General features: G+C 36.3%; 1 protein-coding gene across 11 annotated transcripts in view; it reads left to right on the top strand.

Moving 5' to 3' along the window:
* Window positions 1-22,073, top strand: part of CHD9 (chromodomain helicase DNA binding protein 9) — a 230,132-nt gene that overhangs the window by 80,129 nt on the left and 127,930 nt on the right. For 9 of the 11 annotated variants that reach the window (XM_025852347.2, XM_073884387.1, XM_073884390.1 and 6 more), the window contains one exon: window positions 9,406-11,028. In XM_025852347.2, the coding sequence (XP_025708132.1) occupies window positions 9,571-11,028 (1,458 nt within the window). In that variant the 5' untranslated portion in view covers window positions 9,406-9,570. Of the gene's footprint in view, window positions 1-5,645; window positions 5,755-9,405; window positions 11,029-22,073 lie in introns of those variants that run through there. The other 2 variants (XM_073884391.1, XM_073884389.1) reach the window with 2 other exon arrangements.

Raw genomic sequence — 22,073 nt, 5'->3', positions numbered from 1 at the left:
TACTGAATTCCTGTATGAGTTCTAGCAGTTTTGGGGTGGAGTCTTTTGGGTTTTCCACATAAAGTATCATATCATCTGCAAAGAGTGAGAGTTTGACTTCCTCTTTGCCGATTTGGATGCCTTTGATTTCTTTTTGTTGTCTCATTGCTGTGGCTAGGACTTCTAATACTATGTTGAATAGCAGTGGTGAGAGTGGACATCCCTGCTGCGTTCCTGACCTTAGGGGGAAAGCCCTCAGTTTTTCCCCATTGAGAATGATATTTGCTGTAGGTTTTTCATAGATGGCTTTTATGATATTGAGGTAGGTATCCTCTATCCCTATACTCTGAAGAGTTTTGATCAAGAAAGGATGCTGTACTTTGTCAAATGCTTTTTCTGCATCTATTGAGAGGATCATATGATTCTTGTTCTTTCTTTTGTTAATATATTCTATCACGTTGATTGATTTGCGGATGTTGAACCGACCTTGCAGCCCAAGGATAAATCCCACTGGTCGTGGTGAATAATCCTTTTTGGATCCTATTGGCTAGTATTTTGGTGAGAATTTTTGCATCCATGTTCATCGAGGATATTGGTCTGTAATTCTTCTTTTTGATGGGGTCTTTGTCTGGTTTGGGGATCAAGGTAATGCTGGCCTCATAAAATGAGTTTGGAAGTTTTCCTTCCATTTCTATTTTTTGGAACAGTTTCAGGAGCATAGGTATTAATTCTTCTTTAAATGTCTGATAGAATTCCCCTGGGAAGCCATCTGGCCCTGGGCTTTTGTTTGTTGGGAGATTTTTGATGACTGCTTCAATTTCCTTCGTGGTTATAGGTCTGTTCAGGTTTTCTATTTCTTCCTGGTTCAGTTTTGGTAGTTGGTCCATCTCTAGGAATGCATCCATTTCTTCCAGGTTATCTAATTTGCTGACAAAGAGTTGCTCATAATATGTTCTTAGAATTGTTTGTATTTCTTTGGTGTTGGTTGTGATCTCTCCTCTTTCATTCATGATTTTGTTGATTTGGGTCATTTCTCTTTTCTTTTTGATCAGTCTGGCCAGGGGTTTATCAATCTTGTTCATTCTTTCAGAGAACCAGCTCCTAGTTTCGTTGATCTGTTCTACTGTTCTTTTGGTTTCTAGTTCATTGATTTCTGCTCTGATCTTTATGATTTCTCTTCTCCTGCTGGGTTTAGGCTTTATTTGCTGTTCTTTCTCCAGCTCCTTTAGGTGTAGGGTTAGGTTGTGTATTTGAGACCTTTCTTGTTTCTTGAGAAAGGCTTGTATTGCTATATACTTTCCTCTCAGGACTGCCTTTGCTGTATCCCAAAGATTTTGAACAGTTGTGTGTTCATTTTCATTGGTTTCCATGAATTTTTTTAATGCTTCTTTAATTTCCTGGTTGACCCATTCATTCTTTAGTAGGATGATCTTTAGCCTCCATGTATTTGAGTTCTTTCCGAAATTCCTCTTGTGATTGAGTTCTAGTTTCAAAGCACTGTGGTCTGAAAATATGTAGGGAATAATCCCAATCTTTTGGTACCTGTTGAGACCTGATTTGTGACCTAGGATGTGATCTCTTCTGGAGAATTTTCCATGGGCACTAGAGAAGAATGTGTATTCTGTTACTTTGGGCTGGAATGTTCTGAATATGTCTGTGAAGTCCATTTGGTCCAGTGTGTCATTTAAAGTGTTTATTTCCTTGTTGATCTTTTGCTTAGATGATCTGTCCATTTCAGTCAGGGGGGTGTTAAAGTCCCCCACTATTGTTGTATTCTTGTCAATGTGTTTTTTTGCTTTTGTTATTAATTGCCTTATATATTTGGCTGCTCCCATGTTAGGGGCATAGATAGGTACAATTGTTAGATCTTCTTGTTGGATAGACCCTTTAAGTAAGATATAGTGTCCTTCCTCTCTCTTATTACAGTCTTTGGTTTAAAATTTAATCTGTCTGATATAAGGATTGCCACCCCAGCTTTCTTTTGGTGTCCATTAGCATGGTAAATGGTTTTCCAACCCCTCACTTTCAATCTGGGGGTGTCTTTGGGTCTAAAATGAGTCTCTTGCCAACAGGATATTGATGGGTCTTGTTTTTTAATCCAGTCTGGTAGCCTGTGTCTTTTGATTGGGGCATTTAGCCCATTTACATTCAGGGTAACTATTGAGAGATAAGAATTTAGGGCCATTGTATTGCCTGTAAGGTGACTGTTACTGTATATTGTCTGTGTTCTTTTCTGGTCTATGTTGCTTTTAGACTCTCTCTTTGCTTAGAGGACCCCTTTCAATATTTCTTGTAGGGCTGGTTTCGTGTTTGCCAATTCCTTTAGTTTTTGTTTGTCCTGGAGGATTTTTATCTCTCCTTCTATTTTCAATGACAGCCTAGCTGGATATAGTATTCTTGTCTGCATATTTTTCTTGTTTAGTGCTCTGAATATATCATGCCAGTCCTTTCCTGCCCGCCAGTCTCTATGGATAGGTCTGTTGCCAATGTAATGTTTCTACCCTTGTTGGTTACATATCTCTTCTCCCGAGCTGCTTTCAGGATTTTCTCTTTGTCTCTGAGAGTCGTAAGTTTTACTATTAGATGCTGGGGTGTTGACCTATTTTTACTGATTTTGAGAGGGGTTCTCTGTGCCTCCTGGATTTTGATGCCTGTTTCCTTCCCCATATTAGGGAAGTTCTCCGCTATAATTTTCTCCAGTATACCTTCTGCCCCTCTCTCTCTTTCTTCTTCTTCTGGGATCCCAATTATTCTAATGTTGTTTTGTCTTATGGTATCGCTTACCTCTCGAATTCTGCCCTCATGATCCAGTAGTTGTTTATCTCTCTTTTTCTCAGCTTCTTTATTTTCCATCATTTGGTCTTCCATATCACTGATTCTCTCTACTGCCTCATTTATCCTAGCAGTTAGCACCCCATTTTTGATTGCACCTCATTAATAGCCTTTTTGATTTCAACTTGGTTAGACTTTAGTTCTTTTATTTCTCCAGAAAGGGTTTCTCTAATAACTTCCATGCTTTTTTCAAGCCCAGCTAGTATCTTTAAAATCATGATTCTGAACTCTAGGTCCAACGTTGTACTAATGTCCGTATTGAGTAGGTCCCTGGCAGTCAGTACTACCTCTTATTCTTTTTGTTGAGGTGATATTTTCCGTCTTGTCATTTTGTCCAGTGGAGAATAGATGAATGAGAGAACAAAATGCTAATAGGGTAACAACGTCCCCAGAAAATATACTCTAAACAAATCAGAAAAGACCTGAAGCCAGGGGAAAAGAAAGGGAAAGAAAGAAAAAAGAAAAAGATAAAAACAAAAACAGATCAAAACAAAAAAACAGAATATGATCAAATATGATCAGGCTGGTGCATAGATCAGTGCCACACACTAGATTTTGGCTGTATTTTGGTGTGTTAGAAGAAAGTGCCTCCCAAAATTTTAAGAAAGAAAAACTTATATATGTACAAAAATAAGGGTTGATACGATGAAGGGATGGAATATGAATGTAAAGATGAAAATTATAAGAAATTTTATAAAAGGAATTGATAAGAAGTTGTTTGGAAAAAAAAAAAAGGGAGAGATGATCAGGCAGGAGACTAGAACAAAGCCATACACTAGAGATTTAGGGTATATTTTGATCTGTTGGAGGAAACTGTATCTCAAATTTAAAGAGAAAACAACTTATATATATATATGCCCAAAATAAGGATAACTACTATGAAGGGATAGAATATGACTCTAAAAATGAAAAATAATTTTTTTTTAAAAAGGGATTGATAAGATGTTGGATGAGAAAGGGAAAAAGAAAAATAAAAAAAAAAACAGTTAAAAAATTAACTTTGAAAGACTAAAGGGGCTCCTGGGTGGCTCAGTTGGTTAAGTGACTGCCTTTGGCTCGGGTCATGATCCTGGAGTCCCTGGATCGAGTCCCGCATTGGGCTCCCTGCTCGGCGGGGAGTCTGCTTCTCCCTCTGACCCTCCTTCCTCTCATGTGTTCTCTCTCTCATTCTCTCTCTCTCAAATAAATAAAATATTTTTAAAAAAAGAAAGACTAAAAATCATGGTAAAAAAAGCCATGGATTCTATGTGCAGTATTTCCCTAGCTCTGGAGTTCTGGAGTTCTCATTGATCGGTAAACTTGGTCTTGGCTGGCTGTTCTTGCTGATCTTCTGGGGGAGGGGCCTGTTGCCGTGGTTCCCAAATGTCTTTGCTGGAGGCGTTATTGCCCCGCCCTTGCCTGGTCTGGGCTAAGTCATCTGCTCGGGTTTGCTCCCGGGAGCTTTTGTTCCCTGCAAGCTTTCGGTACAGCTTTGGATGGCGAGAGTGAAAATGGCGGCCTCCTAATCTCCACCCCGGAGGAGCTGAGAACTCGGGGCCCCACTCCTCAGTGCACCCCCAGAGAAAAGCAGTCAATCACTCCCATCTCCCCGGTCTCCAGCCGCACTCTGTGCTCACCGGGCCGTGACGGACTGTTTCTGTCTCTGGCACCTGACCCCGTGTGGAGTCTCCAAACCCAGTAGAGTCCTGCGGTGCACTCCCCCGCCGCTCCTCCCGGGGGAGGAAGGAGAGTCGCCCCGGATCTGCCGGTTGTTGGGTCCCTGCTGGAAGAGCAGTGGCCCCACTGTGCCGTGGATCACGGTTTATGGCAGCCCGGAGCTGAGCGCACCTGTCTCAGCTCTGTCTCTGCAGCTGGCTTCCCTGCTCCGATACCCGGGAGCTCTGCCACACTCAGGCACCCCCGGTCTTTCTGTGACCCTGAGGGTTCTGAGACCACACTGTCCCGCGAGGTTTCCACCCCCCACTTAGCCACTGGAGTGAGGTCCCTCGGCGGAACCGACTTCTAAAAGTTCCAATTTTGTGCCCCGCGGCTCTATCACTTGCCAGAAGCGGCCGACGGAGGCCCCCTCCCCCGCCGTCTATCCTCCCGAATATCGCCTCAGATTCACTTCTCCACACGTCCTACCTTCCAGTAAGTGGTCGCTTTTTGTTCAGAGAGATGTTACTATTCTTTTCTTCGATCTCCTGTTGAGTTCATAGGTGTTCAGAGTGGTTTGATCCCTATCCAGCTGAATTCCTAAGACCAGACAAAATCCAGGTCTCCTAGTCTTCCGCCATCCGCTGCCATTTCTTTATTCCTGAAGTCTTTGGTCTTCCCTGCCAATCCTTTTAGAAGACTCCCTCCAATGCAAACTGTTCCAAGAAGCTTTTCCTGAATAACTTGCCAAGTATGTTCTCTTCTCTTTATAAATTATCCTACAGGTGAGCTTGTACCTCTCTTAGGCCACAATTACCATATTTTATTCAATATATAATGTGCTTTTCTTGTGCATTACCCCCTGTCTCCTTGATTTAGATTCTGACCTTCCTGAGGGCAGAAACTTTTGTAGTTGCTTTGGATGCAAAGTTGCTTTGGATGTAATGGACAGTCCATAAGTATTTGCTTAATGAAATAGCAAGTTAAAATTAGATTGATGTGATATTTTCATAAAGTTAGAAAATGGTACCTTTACAGAATGAATTACAGCAATAGATCTACATGAGCATTGTGTTAATTGTAGAATAAACTGTCCAAATCAGAAAACATGGCTTTATGAGATTTTATGGACATTTTTTCATAGTTCACCTTTAGTCTCTATTTTTATTTTTATTTAAAGATTTTATTTATTTGAGAAAGAGGGAGAACACAGAGGGAGTGGGAGAGGGAGAAGCAGACGCCCTGCTGAGCAGGGAGCCCGATGTGGGACTCGATCCCAGGACCCTGTGATCATGACCTGAGCTGAAGGTAGACACTTAACCAACTGAGCCAACCAGGCGCCCAGTCTCTCTTTTTATAACTAATGTCAACTACTTAGAAATATCTTGTCACATACAGAATGTGTATCTTCTTAGTATAGTGTTGGTATCTATATTCATTTTCTTAATCATTAGATGTTCCTCTTATGTACTTACTTTTAGCAAAGCACAAGTAACATGTATTGATAATGTTCTGTTTACATGTCCAAATTCCCCTTCAGAGATCAGTTATTACTCTTCAACCAAGTACCTGGAAGTTCTTTATCAATAAATGTTTATTGGATGAGAAAATAGCAAAATTCTTTTCTTAATTAAAATTTTTACTTCTCCCATATTTTAGGTAAGCCTCAGGCTACATAAATGTAGAAAACATTCTGCTTTAGCACAATCTACCATCATGTACAAAAATTCAACAACTATACCAGTTCTTTCCTGTATGGACTATTACTGCTCTGATACAACATATATTTATTTCCAGAGCAGACTCCTAAAAATTCTTTAACTGGTTTTTAAGAATAAATGTATAAGCACGTAGTAAATCTGTACAAATCCACAATGTTTTATATTTATGTTTAAGTTCACTGTTAATTGCAGTAAGTAGAAATATATGAATTAATGTCATATCCTTCAAGTAATTTACTTTCAACATTCATTTGGGCAGTAGATTTTTATAGTTGTGGGTTCTGAACTCTTGAAGTGATACATTCTAATTATTCAAGAAATTACTTTAATCATTCTAAGATGCATATTTTTTCCACTTTAATATCTCTGAAATTGGGGGAGGGGGTGCCTGGGTGGCTCAGTCAGTTAAGCATCTGACTCTTGGATTCAGCTCAGTTTGTGATCTCAGGGTGGTGAGATTGAGCCCCGCATTGGGCTCCACACTCAGTGTGGAGTTTGTTTCAGATTCTCTCCCTCTCTTTCTGCCTCTCCCTCCACATGCTCTCTCTCCCTCTCAAATAAATAAATAAATCTTAAAAAAAAAAATCTCAAATTGGGGTGTGTCTCAGTACCTATCTATCTGCCAGATGGGGGTCATGGAGTACTTATCTTGGTCATAGTTATTTATATTGCCATCACCAGTTGGGCTATGTACATTAGTACTACACATGTTTGTTATTTGAAATGTCTTTTTTTTTTTTTAAGTAGGCTTCACGCCCAGCACAGAGCCCAACATAGGGCTCAAACTCACAACTGTGAGATCAACCTGAGCCAAAATCAAGAGTTGGGCACTGAACCAACTTGAGCCACCCAGGTGCCCCTAAAATCTCTTTTAAAAAAATACACTATTTTTCAGTATTTAACCAAAATGTTATTGATTATGCAGAGAGGCACAGAAACAGAGTAGCAGAGCATAAATTTAGTATTAGTGAAGCAAATATTTGTTGTTGAAGAAATGACAGCAATTCACATTTACTTACAGAGCAACAATCAAGTATTTTATGGACCAAGCAGAGTATCTCAAGGCAGAAGAAGTTATCAAATCCTTTGAAATAAAACTAAGTCTAAAAACTGTTGAAATGGTATAGTGCCATAGTTTAACTGGCAGCATTTTTTTTTTACATTATATCAACTAATGATGTACCTCATATTTGATGACATACTGGATTTGGTAACTTTCACTGTATTTCTTTTTTTGTGTGTTCCTCTTGATAAATAATCATACAACCATATAAAAGCATAAGACTTTGCTTTCCTGATTAATAAACTAGGTGTACATAAATGTTCCCTAGTCTGGAGTCTGAAGCAGAAACTAAGATACGTTCCAGAGAAGTGATTTAATCTACCCTCTATTTTGCTAATGGCCTTGTTCAGACCACATAGCCTTTCATCTGCTCTGTCTCACAAGTATAAAATCTGGAAAAATAACTTTTTCTGTATTTTAATTCTTCTAAAATCATATATTTGTTAAAGGACTTAGATACATACCATTGTGATTGATAAGTCAGTTTCCAGTTAAAATTAACATAGACTTCGGTAGTTTTTCTCAGAATTTTTCTAAAGTATTTCTACATTAAAATAGTGAGCATTTTGTTTAGGAAATTTCTATTTCCTAATATGGACCTCCCAAAATAGAAGTTCTGGAAAAGTTTCTTCGGCCTTTGCTAATGTTTAATTAATATGTAGAGCAGCAGGAAACGCCATTTGTGGTTCTCTAGGCAAGACAGTAGGGCAGAACCATAAATTACCTTTGTTAAAAGTGTTTGGAATGATACAGGCCTGGAACAAAATTAGCTAGCCATTTCATATTAACAAGTAACCTATTAGATCCTTTCCACACATAAATATCATGTATGTGTGTGTGTATATACATATATTCATGTAAATGTAATCATTTTTTCTCTTCAGACTATCATAAGACTAATTCATTGCTTAGCTCAAGCTACTGTTTATTTCTGCCTCAGCTTGATTGTCAAGATTGTCACCACGCATTTATTTATACAGTTCAGTAAATAAGCAATATTTATATTCCAAATGATTTAGTGAAGGCAGGGGGGAGACTTAGGGACAGAGTAACAAATATGACCATTAACAGGACGGTTCTTGCTTTTGCTACTTGAATATCTAAATCAGTTGGCTGTTAGGAAGGCTGATTTTCCATGTAGATGAGCAACAGAACCATGGTAACAATATGTGGGAACATCCCAAATATATCACCTGTCTGCATTGTCTGTCAACTGACCAGATGGCTAACTCGTCTCATTTGGCCCAGTTTAACGTGATCTCATACAATTGTTATTGTTGTTTTCTTTAAAAGATTTTATTTATTTACTTATTTATTTTATTTATGTAAGAGAGAGAGTGAGCGGGAGAGAGGGAGAGAGCATCTGAAGCAGACTCCACACTAAGTGCAGAGCCCAACATTGGGCTCCATCTCACAACCGCGAGATCATGACCTGAGCTGAAACCAAGAGTCGGATGCCCAACCAACTGAGGCACCGGGCACCCCATACAATTGTTCTTCTTGGTGTATTTCCACATATACTGTATGAAACAATAAGATTTATCTGCTCGAGAGGTCTAGAGCAAAATATCACAACACACTTACTACTCTGAGAAGATCTGATGTCAGCTGTCTTAGCAAGACATTACTGCAAAGTGTAATACATATATACTTTAAACATGCCAGAGCTGCTGGGGAATGATGGTCATTTCATGGTGAGAGTCTGACATACCATTCTCAAGTTTACATTCTGTCCTCAAAATATATGAGCTTCAAGTGGTGCCTGGGTGGCTCAGTTGGTTGAGCATCCAACTCTTAATCTCGGCTCACGTCTTGATCTCACTGTTGTGAGTTCAAGCCCTATGTTGGGCTCTGCGCTAAGTATGGAGCCTACTTAAAAAAAATACATGTGTGTATGTATGTGTGTATATGCGTATGTATGTATATATGTGTGTATACATATATATGAACTTGAAAATGAAGTAATATGCATTATTACTTTGAAATGCATACAGTCGCATCCCATGCACCAGCATTTTTTTCTTGTAGGGAATATTAATGAGCTTTTTGCAATTTTTTAATCATTCTACCAAAAAATACTGTACACTGAGATTGTATGTTTTTTAAATCATATATAAACTTTGTAGAACTTTAATGAATACTCATCATTAAACTTTGTTTTTCTTATTTTCCTAGGATTCTGACACTTCATGACATGTCATTATCTAGAGCAATAATGAACATTGACCTGTTTCGGATTAGTTGATGACCTTTGGCAATGATCCAATAATATCCACTACACAGAAGCTGAATATACGTCATTTGGAGTGAATAGCCCAGATTGTCACTGGATTTTTCAAGATGACAGATCCAATGATGGACTTTTTTGATGATGCCAATCTTTTTGGTGAGACCTTAGAAGGTTTGTCAGATGATGCATTTGTACAGCCAGGACCTGTTTCACTAGTTGATGAATTGAACTTGGGTGCAGAATTTGAACCTTTGCACATAGATTCACTGAACCATGTTCAAGGTACTCCAACACATCAGAAGATAACTGATTATGAGCAGTTAAATCAGTTTGATTCAATGAAATTTCACCAAGTCAATCAGCCTTTTGGTAGCCCAGCTGAACACGTGTTATCTCCACACTCTCAGTTTAATTGTTCTCCGATCCACCCCCAAAACCAGCCCAATGGTTTGTTTCCAGATGTAGCAGATGGCAGTCCAATGTGGGGCCATCAGACAGCTACCAGCATTTCCAATCAAAATGGATCTCCTTTTCACCAACAAGGACATTCTCACTCTATGCATCAAAATAAAAGCTTTGTGGTACACCATGACTTTGCCTTATTTCAGGCCAGTGAACAACAAACACAGTGCACTTCACTACGCTCACAACAAAACAGAAATAATCTTAACCCAGGGCAGAATTCCCTCAGCCAGTCTAAAAATTTTATGGATGTTAATGTTTCTGGTCCACACAGAGTCAGTGTTAACCACCCATCACAAATCCCTAATGCATCTGCGTCGCAACAGTCTCTTTCAATGCAGCAATTTTCCCAAACGTCAAATCCTTCAGTTCACTTCCTCAAGTGTAGCAATCATCAAGAAGGGAATTTCAATGGACCTTCTCCAAATATGACTTCTTGTTCTGTCAGTAATTCACAGCAGTTTTCATCACATTATTCCTTTTCCAGTAATCACATCTCACCAAACAGTCTTCTGCAGGCCTCTGCAGTGCTTGCACCTAATCATACAAATCAGACTTTATCTGATTTTACCGGAAGTAACTCCTTTTCACCTCATAGGGGAATCAAGCAAGAATCCACTCAGCATATGCTAAATCCCAATACATCGTTGAATTCAAATAATTTCCAAATGTTGCATTCATCACATCCTCAGGGTAATTATAGCAATTCAAAATTATCTCCTGTACACATGAACTTCCCAGATCCTGTTGACTCAGGAACTCAAATGGGCCATTTCAATGATCACGTAGAAACTAATGGCTTTTCATCTTTAGAAGAGAATTTACTTCAACAAGTGGAGTCTCAAACTGAGCCATTCACAGGACTTGACCCAGAAGACCTCCTCCAGGAGGGTCTCCTTCCCCAATTTGATGAGGCAGCATTTGGACAAGATCATTCAAGTCATGTTTTAGATCATGACCTTGAACGGCAGTTTACTTCACATCTTGTAACTCGGCCTTCGGATATGGCTCCAACACAGATGCATAGTCAGGCTCGAAGTTGGCACTCTTCACTTTCCAATCATCAGCATTTACATGACAGAAATCGCCTATATTTACAGCGACAGGTATGTGGCTCTTTTATTTTGGTGATTTGGGATAGAATGGGCTTTTTTTTTTTGAGTTAACTTTATGTGAGACATATCCAGGATTTCTCAAACTTAGGCATACTTTGACATAGTTTCTATTGCTTTAACAGTCTTATATTTGAAAGTGATTTATTGATGTGCTCAAAGCAATACATTAACTTCTGTATTTAGAAAATTATAAGGTTTTAAGGCCTTTTTTGTAACTTTCAATTATAATTGCCTTTAACAGAATGATTTATTATCAAAAATAAAAACTTAACCATAATTAAAAGGTAAACAATAGACCGGGAACATTTTATCACAAATATAATGAACATAGTGTTAATATTCCTATCAAAAACCCATACACATTGATAAGCAAACTTTTAGGACTTCACTTGATAACTAAATAAAGCATAGGAGCTGGAATTCACAAAAGGGTAAGTTGAATTATTAAAAAGAACATTCAGAATAATATGCAACTTTAATAATTCAATTTGCAGCATGGTTTTATTTTTATGTATTAGAAAAAAATTTTTGTTAATGCTTAATGCTGGCCAATTTATAGTGACATTGGAAATTATATAGGTTTGTTATTTGACACAAATATTTTGGAAAACAGTTTGATGGTAAATTTGAATATAAAAATACTTGATTACAGTAACCCAAGCATAGCAAAAGTAATATACCCAAAGATCTTTATCTTACACTGTCTATACAGCACATATGGAAGGATCATAGTTTATTATCATAGCATATTAGATGGACTATTACAGGCATTAAAAAGTTTGAAGACTAACACTGACAGTATATTAGTGATGGGGGGAAGCATAATTCAAGACTAAGATCACAGTAAAATGTTTAAGAGTACAGGCTCAGGTACCGAACTACCTGGGTTAGAACCTTGGCTACTGTTACTTGTTAGCTGTGTGACTTTTAGCCAGTTAGAGAATTTCATTCTGTCTCATTTGCCTCATCTTTTAAATGTGGAATACTAACAGGATCTACTTAATAGGACTTTGATAAGGATTAAAAGGGTTATAATATGTGAAAGTACTGGGAACTGTGCCTAGCATGCAGTAAGCACCTAATTAATGTTTTTATAATTATACTTTTTTCATAGCAGTATGAAAATATGCATGCGGAAAAAAAATACTGAAAGGAGATAGATTGTTTTAGGGGAGTGCAATTATACTTTCCTTTGTTTTCTATAGTTATTGTCATGTTACTATGTTATTTCTATAATAAAAAATGTACTTAATGTAATATTTTATCATTTGTCTGAAATCTTGTTAAATTAAGGATTCCTAAAATGCTTGGTTTTAGCAGGGTTACCTGTGAGATCTGGTAGACAGTATAATATATCACAGTACTTGAAATTAAACATTTAGGGACCATTTATTCATCTCAAAGCCTTGAAATGTTTGAAGAAGATAAAATCTTTATCTTTTCCTTTGGCTTGATTTTATTTCTGCTTCAAATGGTATTTTCAGTTCATTTTTTGAAATGTCTAGATGGATTTTAAGGTATTTAAAAGGCACTCTTAAACCTCCCTCCTCTTCTGTGGCCTGAGTAGAACATTACGGTTTTGCTCCCTCTACTGGAAGAGGAGAAAGCATCTTCTTCAGAAGGACCTGGGAAAAACCTCCACTGCTTGAACCTAGGATCATCTATCCACTTAATATGTAGATTTCTGGCTGCTTGAGACTAGTCATTTTGTGTAGCATATACTTGAAGGTGTGAAGCCCAAAATTTATTTACTTTATACTTTTATTTTTCTAGGGCCTTGTCATCATTTTAGTGTTTTAATTCAGGTTTTCCTGAACATGTTCTACTGGCTTTAAAAGAAGTTATAGATTTGGCATGAATAAAGGGTAATTATAAATAACTAAAGTAGTTCCCAATGCGAGAATGTAGATGGTATTATCTGAGAGAAATTTTTTTCAGACACATCCTAAGCAACCTTTCATAAATCATCTTACTCTACTGATAAATTCGTAAGGCTTTATTTAAACGTACTTACCTTTTTGTTTCAGAGTTTGTTTTGTTTTGCTAACTTCGTGTTCTTTATGTTAGATGTTCAAAAACAGATAAAGAGCAGTTGGTTTAGGATACTTTTTTAACTTATTGAAAAGCCATTCTCAAGTTTCCTATTACTTCTTAGTGTTAAAAATGGTATTTGGGAGTTGTTGATTGTGGAGGTGAAAAGGAGGGATGGATTTGGTAGAGAAGGTCGAGGATTATTATGATTGAGTTTTATGGATTGTATATAGGTTTTATATGTACTGAATTATAGGTCACATATCCTAAATAAGTGAAATTCGAATGGTTTAGTATGTGTAATATATCACAAATTTTGGCAGATATTACAAGTTTTTTGCCTATGTAATTTCTGGCATATTGTGGATGGTTATGGTTATTACATAGCAAAAATGTTATATTAATAAGGAGTTTTTCTTACATTATTATGGTCTTTCCCCAGATTCTATAGAAAAAAATTTTTTTCCTTTTAGGTTTTTTTTTTTTAACTGTCTGTCTTAGTTGCAGTAATTTCATTTCAGACTAAATTAGCATTGCTAAATATGTATAGACGTTAAGAGATTAAAAATAATAAAGTGGCATAATTTTTGGTGTATCAAAATAAAAAAAAAGGAGATACATTTTATTATAGCCAAAACAAGATATTCTTTAACCTAACGTGTGAAAATTCACAATAGCACTCTATTCAGAGTTCTGGAAAGCTTCAGTGAGAATGTTGGATAACATTCTTTATTCTTTACTTAGAAGTAAAGAATACTTATAAGCCTTGCTTTTTTTTTATTTCCCAACTGAGGTGGGGTGGTTGTGGATATAATTTCAAATGTCTTGATGTAAGTACTCTTAAGTCTGTGTCAGTCATTAAAAACAGTGAATATTGCTGGTAATATTTCTTCTATAACGGACTCTAGAATTTTACCACTGAAGAAGAGAAAAGAAAAAAGGTAAGAAGCTATAGCAAGTGTTCCTAAATCTAAGGGCTCACTAAATATAGTACAGAAAGTACTAGCCTTATTTTCATGTGTAATTTTTAGAGCAGAGGAATCTTGAGAAAAAAACACTATAAGCTTTTCATCACTCCCTTGTGACGAACACTTTCTGCTATTTTGTAACACAAAATCTTGCATTTTTGTCTTAGTCGTGAAGTAGAAATGACATAGAGCATTATGTGATCTCTCAATGTTTTATCAGTTCAACTTAATGTAAAATTTCGATAGCAGAGAAAAATATGTGGGATAGCTAACATAGCAATCAAAACAGAAAATAGAATTTTAGGATATACATAATAACAGCTCTTTGTTGGCTTTGTACTCTGATGAATTCATTACTTCCTTTAGTATCTTGAATTATTTCATTTTCTTCCTGAAGATAGGGAACTTATATTACTTATAGGCTTTTAAAGAAAGTAGAGAAAGGCTTGAACAACCTATGTAAGACACATTTTAAAACAATAGATTATTTTCTGATAAAAAATTTAATACATGGTTATTAAAAAATTAGACCATATAGAAAACAATCAAATGAAAAATAAGTTGTAATATCACTACCAAAGATACCACTGTTGACATTTTCTGTATGAGTTTCTAGTGAGATCTGTTGTCTCTCTCATCCCTGTCCTCCACCGACATATTTTTGCATTTTTAAGAAATAAAGTTGGAATCATTATAGTTAATGCTTTTTGGCAAATGGCTTTTTTTAACCTTCCAATTAATAATGTTGCAGACATTTTTCATGTCATTACCTATTTTTCTGAAAGTGATTTCGAATGGCTGAGTAGTTTGCCATTGTAACATTGCTAAAGTACCATGTAAAAAATAAAGTTGTTACTGAGATCTGGAAAAATCTGAATCAAGTTTAATTAAAATATCTTTATGTTTTTCTTGCATGTATTACCATAATAATCCAATTTAAAGTAGGTGCACAGCAATAGCAAAAATTATAATGACTAACACATAGAGCACTTACTTTGTGCCAAGCACTATTCTGAATTTTTAACATAGTAACACGTTGATCCCTCACAACAGTCCTTTTATTTGGTTATAGTTATTTCCTTGAATTTCCATGGGAGGAAACCGAGGTGCAGAGAAGTTAAGTACTACACCCCAAGTCACACAGCCGGGTGGAGATAGCCAGTGGCCAAGACTAGAGTCAAACCAAGTTTGATTCCATTATATGTGGTCCTAACCACTTTCACTTTCCTTCAAAGTATGTTAGTACATTGTAATATATAGCAATAATATACTAAATGATTTCTCCCTACTCACTCCCTCCTCCTTTTAAAAATCTATCCTACTGATGAGGCAAAAACTTGCTTTAGAATCTTTAAGTGGAGGGGCGCCTGGGTGGCTCAGTTAAGCGTCTGCCTTCTGCTCAGGTCATGATCCCGGGGTCCTGAGATCGAGCCCCGCATCGGGCTCCCTGCTCCGCAGGAAGCCTGCTTCTCCCTCTCCCACCCCCCCTGCTTGTGTTCCCTCTCTCGCTGTCTCTCTCTCTCTGTCAAATAAATAAATAAAATCTTTAGAATCTTTAAGTGGAAAAGAACATGCATCTCATGCATTTCTGGCTATATCGGCAAATAGTTTGTCCATTACCAGAGGGAAAAACAACCCCGAAGCAAAGAGAAGTAAACCAAAATAGCTGTTGCTTCCGAAAGTGTTGAGACATTTTTTATAAAATTGTGTATAAGATGATAACAACAAATGTCCTAAAGGTAAACCTGATCATTATCTTCAAGTGTTTGAAGAGGTCAGAAATAGGTCTACTAAGTGAAAGCCACAGAAAAGTAGATTACCATTTGATATTAAGGAAGAAGTTTGAAATAAATCTCTTTCAATGAAAGCAGGTAAATAGAATGGTTCAGATGGGTCACAGAAAGAAGTCCTATAGTGAGTGTAAAATGGACTAAATTGGTAGGTTCTTTTTAACTCTTAAGACTCTGTGGTTGTAGGGTGCCTGGGTGGCTCAGTTGGTTAAGCGACTGCCTTCGGCTCAGGTCATGATCCTGGAGTCCCGGGATTGAGTCCCACATCGGGCTCCCTGCTCAGCAGGGAGTCTGTTTCTCCCTCTGACCCTCTTCCCTCTCGTGCTCTCTATCTCTCATTCTCTCTCTCTCTCTCAAATAAATAAATAAAATCTTTAAAAAAAAAAAAGACTCTGTGGTTGTAATTTTGGGTTTCATAGCTGGACATATCATTCCTATTGCCTGTTTAGCTCCTGAGTGGTGATTACAAATAACGAAGAAAGGTAAAGAAAAATGACATTTCTCTGCTATCCAGCAATGGCAGGGATTTATCATAGATGAGTAAATTTTCCAGGTAATTGAAATGTATTCTATTAAGCATGAAATTCTTTAATTATATGGCTCCCCCTCTGACCCCCAGAGGGCGATGGTGATGGTGGTAGAATGCTTGATTAGGAAAAGATTAAGAGAAATAGAGTAATACGGAGGTCTTGGTATGTTCAAATGTGTAATGGTAAGAATCCCCACTTACTTAAAAATCTATTGGAACACATTAGATATGTGAAAATTATCTTAAGCAGAAACATAGCTAATTTTGTGTATAAGTAAAGTTGTTTTTTAAAAAAGAGAGAAGGGGTGCCTAGGTGGCTCAGTTGGTTAAGCAAGCATCAGACTCTTGATTTTGGCTCAGGTCATGGTATCAGGGTCGTGGGATCAAACCCCTCTTGCACTCAGCGCTGAGTCTGCTTGAGATTCCCTCTCCGTCTGCCCCTCCCGCCATTTGCGTGCACATGCTCTCTCTCTCTCAAATAAATAAATGAAATCTTTAAAAAGAGAGAGAGGAAAATCTATATAAAACTAAAGCAAGGGATTCACTGTATGTTGCTCATACTCATTGAACTCAGAGGATCACAAGCTCTTTGCTAGATTTTTTTTTTTCTCCCAGTGGTAACTTTTCTGAAGTCAAAAAAGCAACAGATATATGAACAATTAAAAAACTTGTCACTCCACTTACGCTCTAGACAAAAAAGAGAAAAAACTAAGGAATTTTTAGATTGTCTCCTTGAACTAATTAAAAATCATATAAAATACCATTCCTCTATTTATCTGAGTTTACTTAAATCTTTATGCATTTAGCATGGTATTGCTTATAAGAAGTTTTGCAATTCTTAGTTGTCTAAGCCAAAAACACAAAAGAGAAATTCTGTACAGGAATTTCCCATTTAGTTACTTTTTTTCCCCTCAGTTAAAGTGGACTGGTTTTTGGTTTTGACATTTCTGTCATGTCCTCAGTATTAAAATATTCTGTTTGGGGCGCCTGGGTGGCTCAGTTGGTTAAGTGACTGCCTTTGGCTCAGGTCATGATCCTGGAGTCCTGGGATCGAGTCCCACATCGGGCTTCCTGCTCAGCAGGGAGTCTGCTTCTTCCTCTGACCCTCTTCCCTCTCATGCTTTCTATCTCTCATTCTCTCTCTCTCAAATAAATAAATAAAATCTTTAAAAAAATAAAATATTCTGTTTGAATGGGGAAATTTGTATAATATTAGCTAGTTCTAAAATACAATCCTAATTATTAAACCACGTACTATAAATTGTGTAAGAGTTGAGCTCTGCACTCCCTGCCAAGAATCAGAGTAACAGAAACTCCAGTTCTTAACAGTAGCTTTAAGGCTATTGACCTCTAACATGCATTCTTAAGGGTGAGAGGTGAACGGGAAGTGAATTAATTCCAGGGGCAGAGAAAAGGCAGCAGTTGGTGAGAAATTTGTGGATTAGTGCAATTTGTGAAGAGCAAGAGATCTGAGCCAAACTTCAAAGCAGGTCTAATGAAATTTTGTTGTATTTAATTTTATTGATGAGGTGCACTCCCAACTACCTTAGGACTACTCAGTTATTTACTTACTATTAAAGTCTGAAATTGCAAACAATGCATTAGGGCTCCTGAGCCATCAAACTTTATACCTATTATGATAACATGAAAACACAGTTGTTTTGGAGTACTTTAGTATAGGTGATCAGATTTCTTCATTTGGGTATTTGGGCTGAGATTATTTTAAATTAAGGAAATATTTTAATACAATGTGTTGTGAGTAATATATGAAAAGAGTAAGTGCATAGTTGGGAAACTTAGACTGCAGTTTCAGTTAATTTATTATGCAAGTAATACCTTGTGAATTACAAAAGGAGAGCAATCTTTAAAGCAAGGTTTTTTCCTACAGGTTTTCTTTTCAGGTTTGTGTACCTGAAAGCAGCACAAGTTTACATTGACCATTTCATGAAATCATAGGATTTTAGAGCTGGACAAGATTTTACTCTATTCTCAAAACAAAAAAAAAGCAAAAACAGTATTAGAGAAGTCATAATTTGCTTGCTAACTAGTTAGCAGATTGTTTTCGTAGTTTAAACTCTGCAGTGTTTTAAGAGTGATCAGAAATGAGTGTGATACCACACTATGGTCAGACATTTACATTTACTGTGTTGTATTATAAAATACAGTTATAACAGATTGTCTCCAAGTTGAGAAATCCGTTAAGTTTTGGGTTTTTTGTTTTTTTTCCCCTCTGGTGTGTGTAGCTTTTAATACGTCATAAGTTTTTAACTATATCTTTAGTCCTAAAAAATGCACCCTTATTGTTATTTGTCAAATGTAGGTATAAGTTATATATACTGAATTTTATATAACATCTGTGTTTTGGAAATGTTGCATTTTTAATGCTTTTATTTGTTCAGAATTTACTATATGTCTCCCAGGTATAGGAGATTGTGCCGGCCATGAGGTTGCAAAAATGAATATGGTCCTTTGCCTTTGAAGAGCTCACATTGGGAAAATTACATCATACTTTCCCATTGATCTATATTATAATTTCAGAGCTGTTCTTTTCATTTCCAATTTAGTTTTGTTGGACAGTGGTTTCCAGCACTTTCCCTTAGCCCTCCAGCTAAGTGAGTTGGAATGAGTGATTTTCAAACAAAAAATTAATTTCCTTGACCTATCCTGTTTAAAGGAGGTACTGTAGTTTCTGGGTTAGCTCCTTGTTCCATGACTTTCTAGCAGTTTGTCATTATTTGATTCTTAATGTATTTATAATATATGTGCATATAATATACAACTGTTTAAGGTCCAATTGCTTTTGTAAATGGCAGAGCCAAGAAAGCAGACCTTTTCTTTTGAGCTTCTAATCTACTTAAATTTATTACAAATGATTGCTAGAGTCTTACAAAACCGTGCTATGTATTCAACTTTGAGCAGTTCTTTGTGGGGTTTTTTTTGTTGTTGTTTTGTTTTGTTTTTTCAAAAAAATGTAACTAGTTACTGAGAGATATATTATACTTACAAGATGATATTGCTAGATAAATATCCTAGGGCTTTTTTTCCCTAGATACCTCAAATGAAAGTGAGACTTAGAAGTAATTTTTTAAAAATTAATATGATTAGAGATAGAAATCGTAGTAGTTTGCATAGGATTTTGAAAAGTAGTTTTGTTAACATTATTTGAGTCTTTTAGTAATAATGTGGGGTGTATGCAAGTTAGTAATATTTCCCAGAATTTGCAGATCAAGTATTTGAAGTGTCAGGAGGGAAAACAACCTGTCTAAAATCAGACCACTGCTAATTGCTTAGCAGAAACAACACATGTTCCTTGAGCACCTATTTGTGTATCAGTTGCTGTGCTAAGTACTAAAAGTACAAATAGAAAGAGACCTCTAAGTCTAGGCCTGTACTTTTGTTATTTTACAAGAAAAAAAAATGGGTCCAAATCAGCTTCAGCAATATTAGAAATGTCAATGCTGTGAATTTCTTCAAACTGTTTATTTTGTAAGTATCATTTATTTTTTCTTTTTATTTTGGAAAAGTAATTTAAACGTACAGAAAAGGTGAAAGAATAGTACAGTGAACATCCATATTCCCATTCACATAGACTCACTAATTGTTAATTTTTGCCACATTTGCTTTTGTTTTATTTTTATTTTTATTTTTGAAAAAAAGGTACTTTTACTAAGTGATAAAACTTAGCATCACCAGTAATGGGATATCATGACACTTTACCCCCAAATACTTTAACATGGCTCTCCTCAGAACAGATATATTCTCCTACAAGAATACAATCCTTTTATCACAAGAAATTAACAGTTAGTAATAGTAAATATCATGCTGTATAATCCAGTACAATTGTATACAAATACGTACAATTCTAATTCAGATTTCTTAAATTATCCCATAATATTCTTTAGAGATGTTTGTTTTAAAATCCAGGATCCAGTCAAGAGCCAGGCAATGCATTTAGTTGTTCTGTCCCCTTAAATTTTTAACCTAATAAAGACTTCCTGGGTCTTTTTGCTGTTCTTTCCTGACATTGACATTTTTTAAAAGTCCAGACCAGCTGCCTGTATTTGTCTAATTGTTTCTTCATAATACAATTTGAACATTTTTCTTTTTTGGTAACAATGCTGCATAGATGATTTTGTGTACTTCTATTCAATTACATTAGGAAGCATGATGTTAGTTTGTCTCATTATTGGTGATGCTAAGTTTTATCACTTAGTAAAAGTACCTTTTCCCTTTTGTAATTAATAAGTGGAATTTTTCTATCAAGGTTGGACCCATGGATTTAAAAAACATTAAATATGTTACAAGCCATAGCCATGCTTATTCTTTTTGAGTATTTGGCCAGTGGGAACCCTTTCAGAACAACTCCATGCCTTTTTAACATGTCCTCATCAGTCTCTAATTACTTCTCTGCTTTCTGGTGCAAGAAGATGTTCTTAATTTCCCTCCGACCTGGTATCAGCCATTTCTTTAAGGAACTCATTTGCTTTGTTTATCCTATGTAATGCCATGACATCTCAGAGTATTATTGTGTAATTTCTTAGCTGTGTTTTATGTTGGAAGCTTGTGATCATATGAACAAATTTCAGAAATTTTTAATTTAGTTTCATAAGTACTTTGTCAACCTCTATGATTTTTGCATGATGCTATGCTGTGTGTGAAATAAGAAATGATCTTTGCTTGGCATTTGATTTAGGTTAAATTTATATTGAACAGAGGGATTTAAGTTTTTTAAAAAGATGGATACAAATTTTTGAGAACATGCTATGTGCTAAGCACTAAGGCAGTTGTAATTTTAAGACAGTTTTGTCTATAAGATGTTCATTTATTGATGAATTCAACAAATATATTTTTAATACCTGACATATATAAGACAGTATGGTAGGCATTTTCCTTTTTTTTTTTGTAACTCACAAGGGAGGTAAGACCCTTGTAACAAATAGGCATGAACCTCCCAAATAATGTACTGTCAGCAGTGTATGCCTAGACTGATACATAAATAATCTAAAATGGTGGCAGATACTAAAATATTAGTTCATGTAGCTTTGTAAGGTATTTTCGTGTGTTTCTTCTTTGGGAATTTGTAATAGTTCAAATCTGTTAATGAAAGTGATTTATTTCTGGCATCTACTGACTGCCTAGTATGTGAAGAGATACAGACATTTGATAACTACAAAAGTAAAACATGTTCATTGAAAGTATTTACAAAAAATTTAGAAAGCGCAAGCAAGAAAAGTCACCCTTCATCACACCAACTAGAAATAATCCCTTTTTATATTTGGGGGAATCTATGCTTTCAGTCTTTTTTTTAATTATTGAAGTAAAGTTGACACACTGACACACACTATATGTTTTTAGTCTTATACTCTGTATCTACCTATTTGTTTTCTGTATCAAATTTTCAACTTTATTTAGATAAAATTGACATATAATGAACTGAACATATTTAAAGTGTACGGTTTGTTAAATTTTGACGTGTATATACCAGTCATACCATCATCACAGTCAAGATAATGAACATACTTGGGGTACGTGGGTCACTCAGTCAGTTCAGTATCTGCCTTTGGCTCAGGTTATGATCTCCAGGTCCTGGGATTGAGCCCCACATCGGGCTCCCAGCTTGGCGGAGAGTCTGCTTCTCCTTCTGCCCCTCCCTCCTGCTCATGCTCTCACACGCGCACTCTCTCTCTCTCTCAAATGAATAAATAAAATCTTTAAAAA

Source organism: Callorhinus ursinus, unplaced genomic scaffold (assembly GCF_003265705.2).
Source record: "Callorhinus ursinus isolate GAN/ISIS: 27379988/994484 unplaced genomic scaffold, GSC_fseal_2.0 scaffold56, whole genome shotgun sequence".
Classification (NCBI taxonomy): domain Eukaryota; kingdom Metazoa; phylum Chordata; class Mammalia; order Carnivora; family Otariidae; genus Callorhinus; species Callorhinus ursinus.
This window is presented reverse-complemented; position numbering and strand designations above follow the sequence as displayed.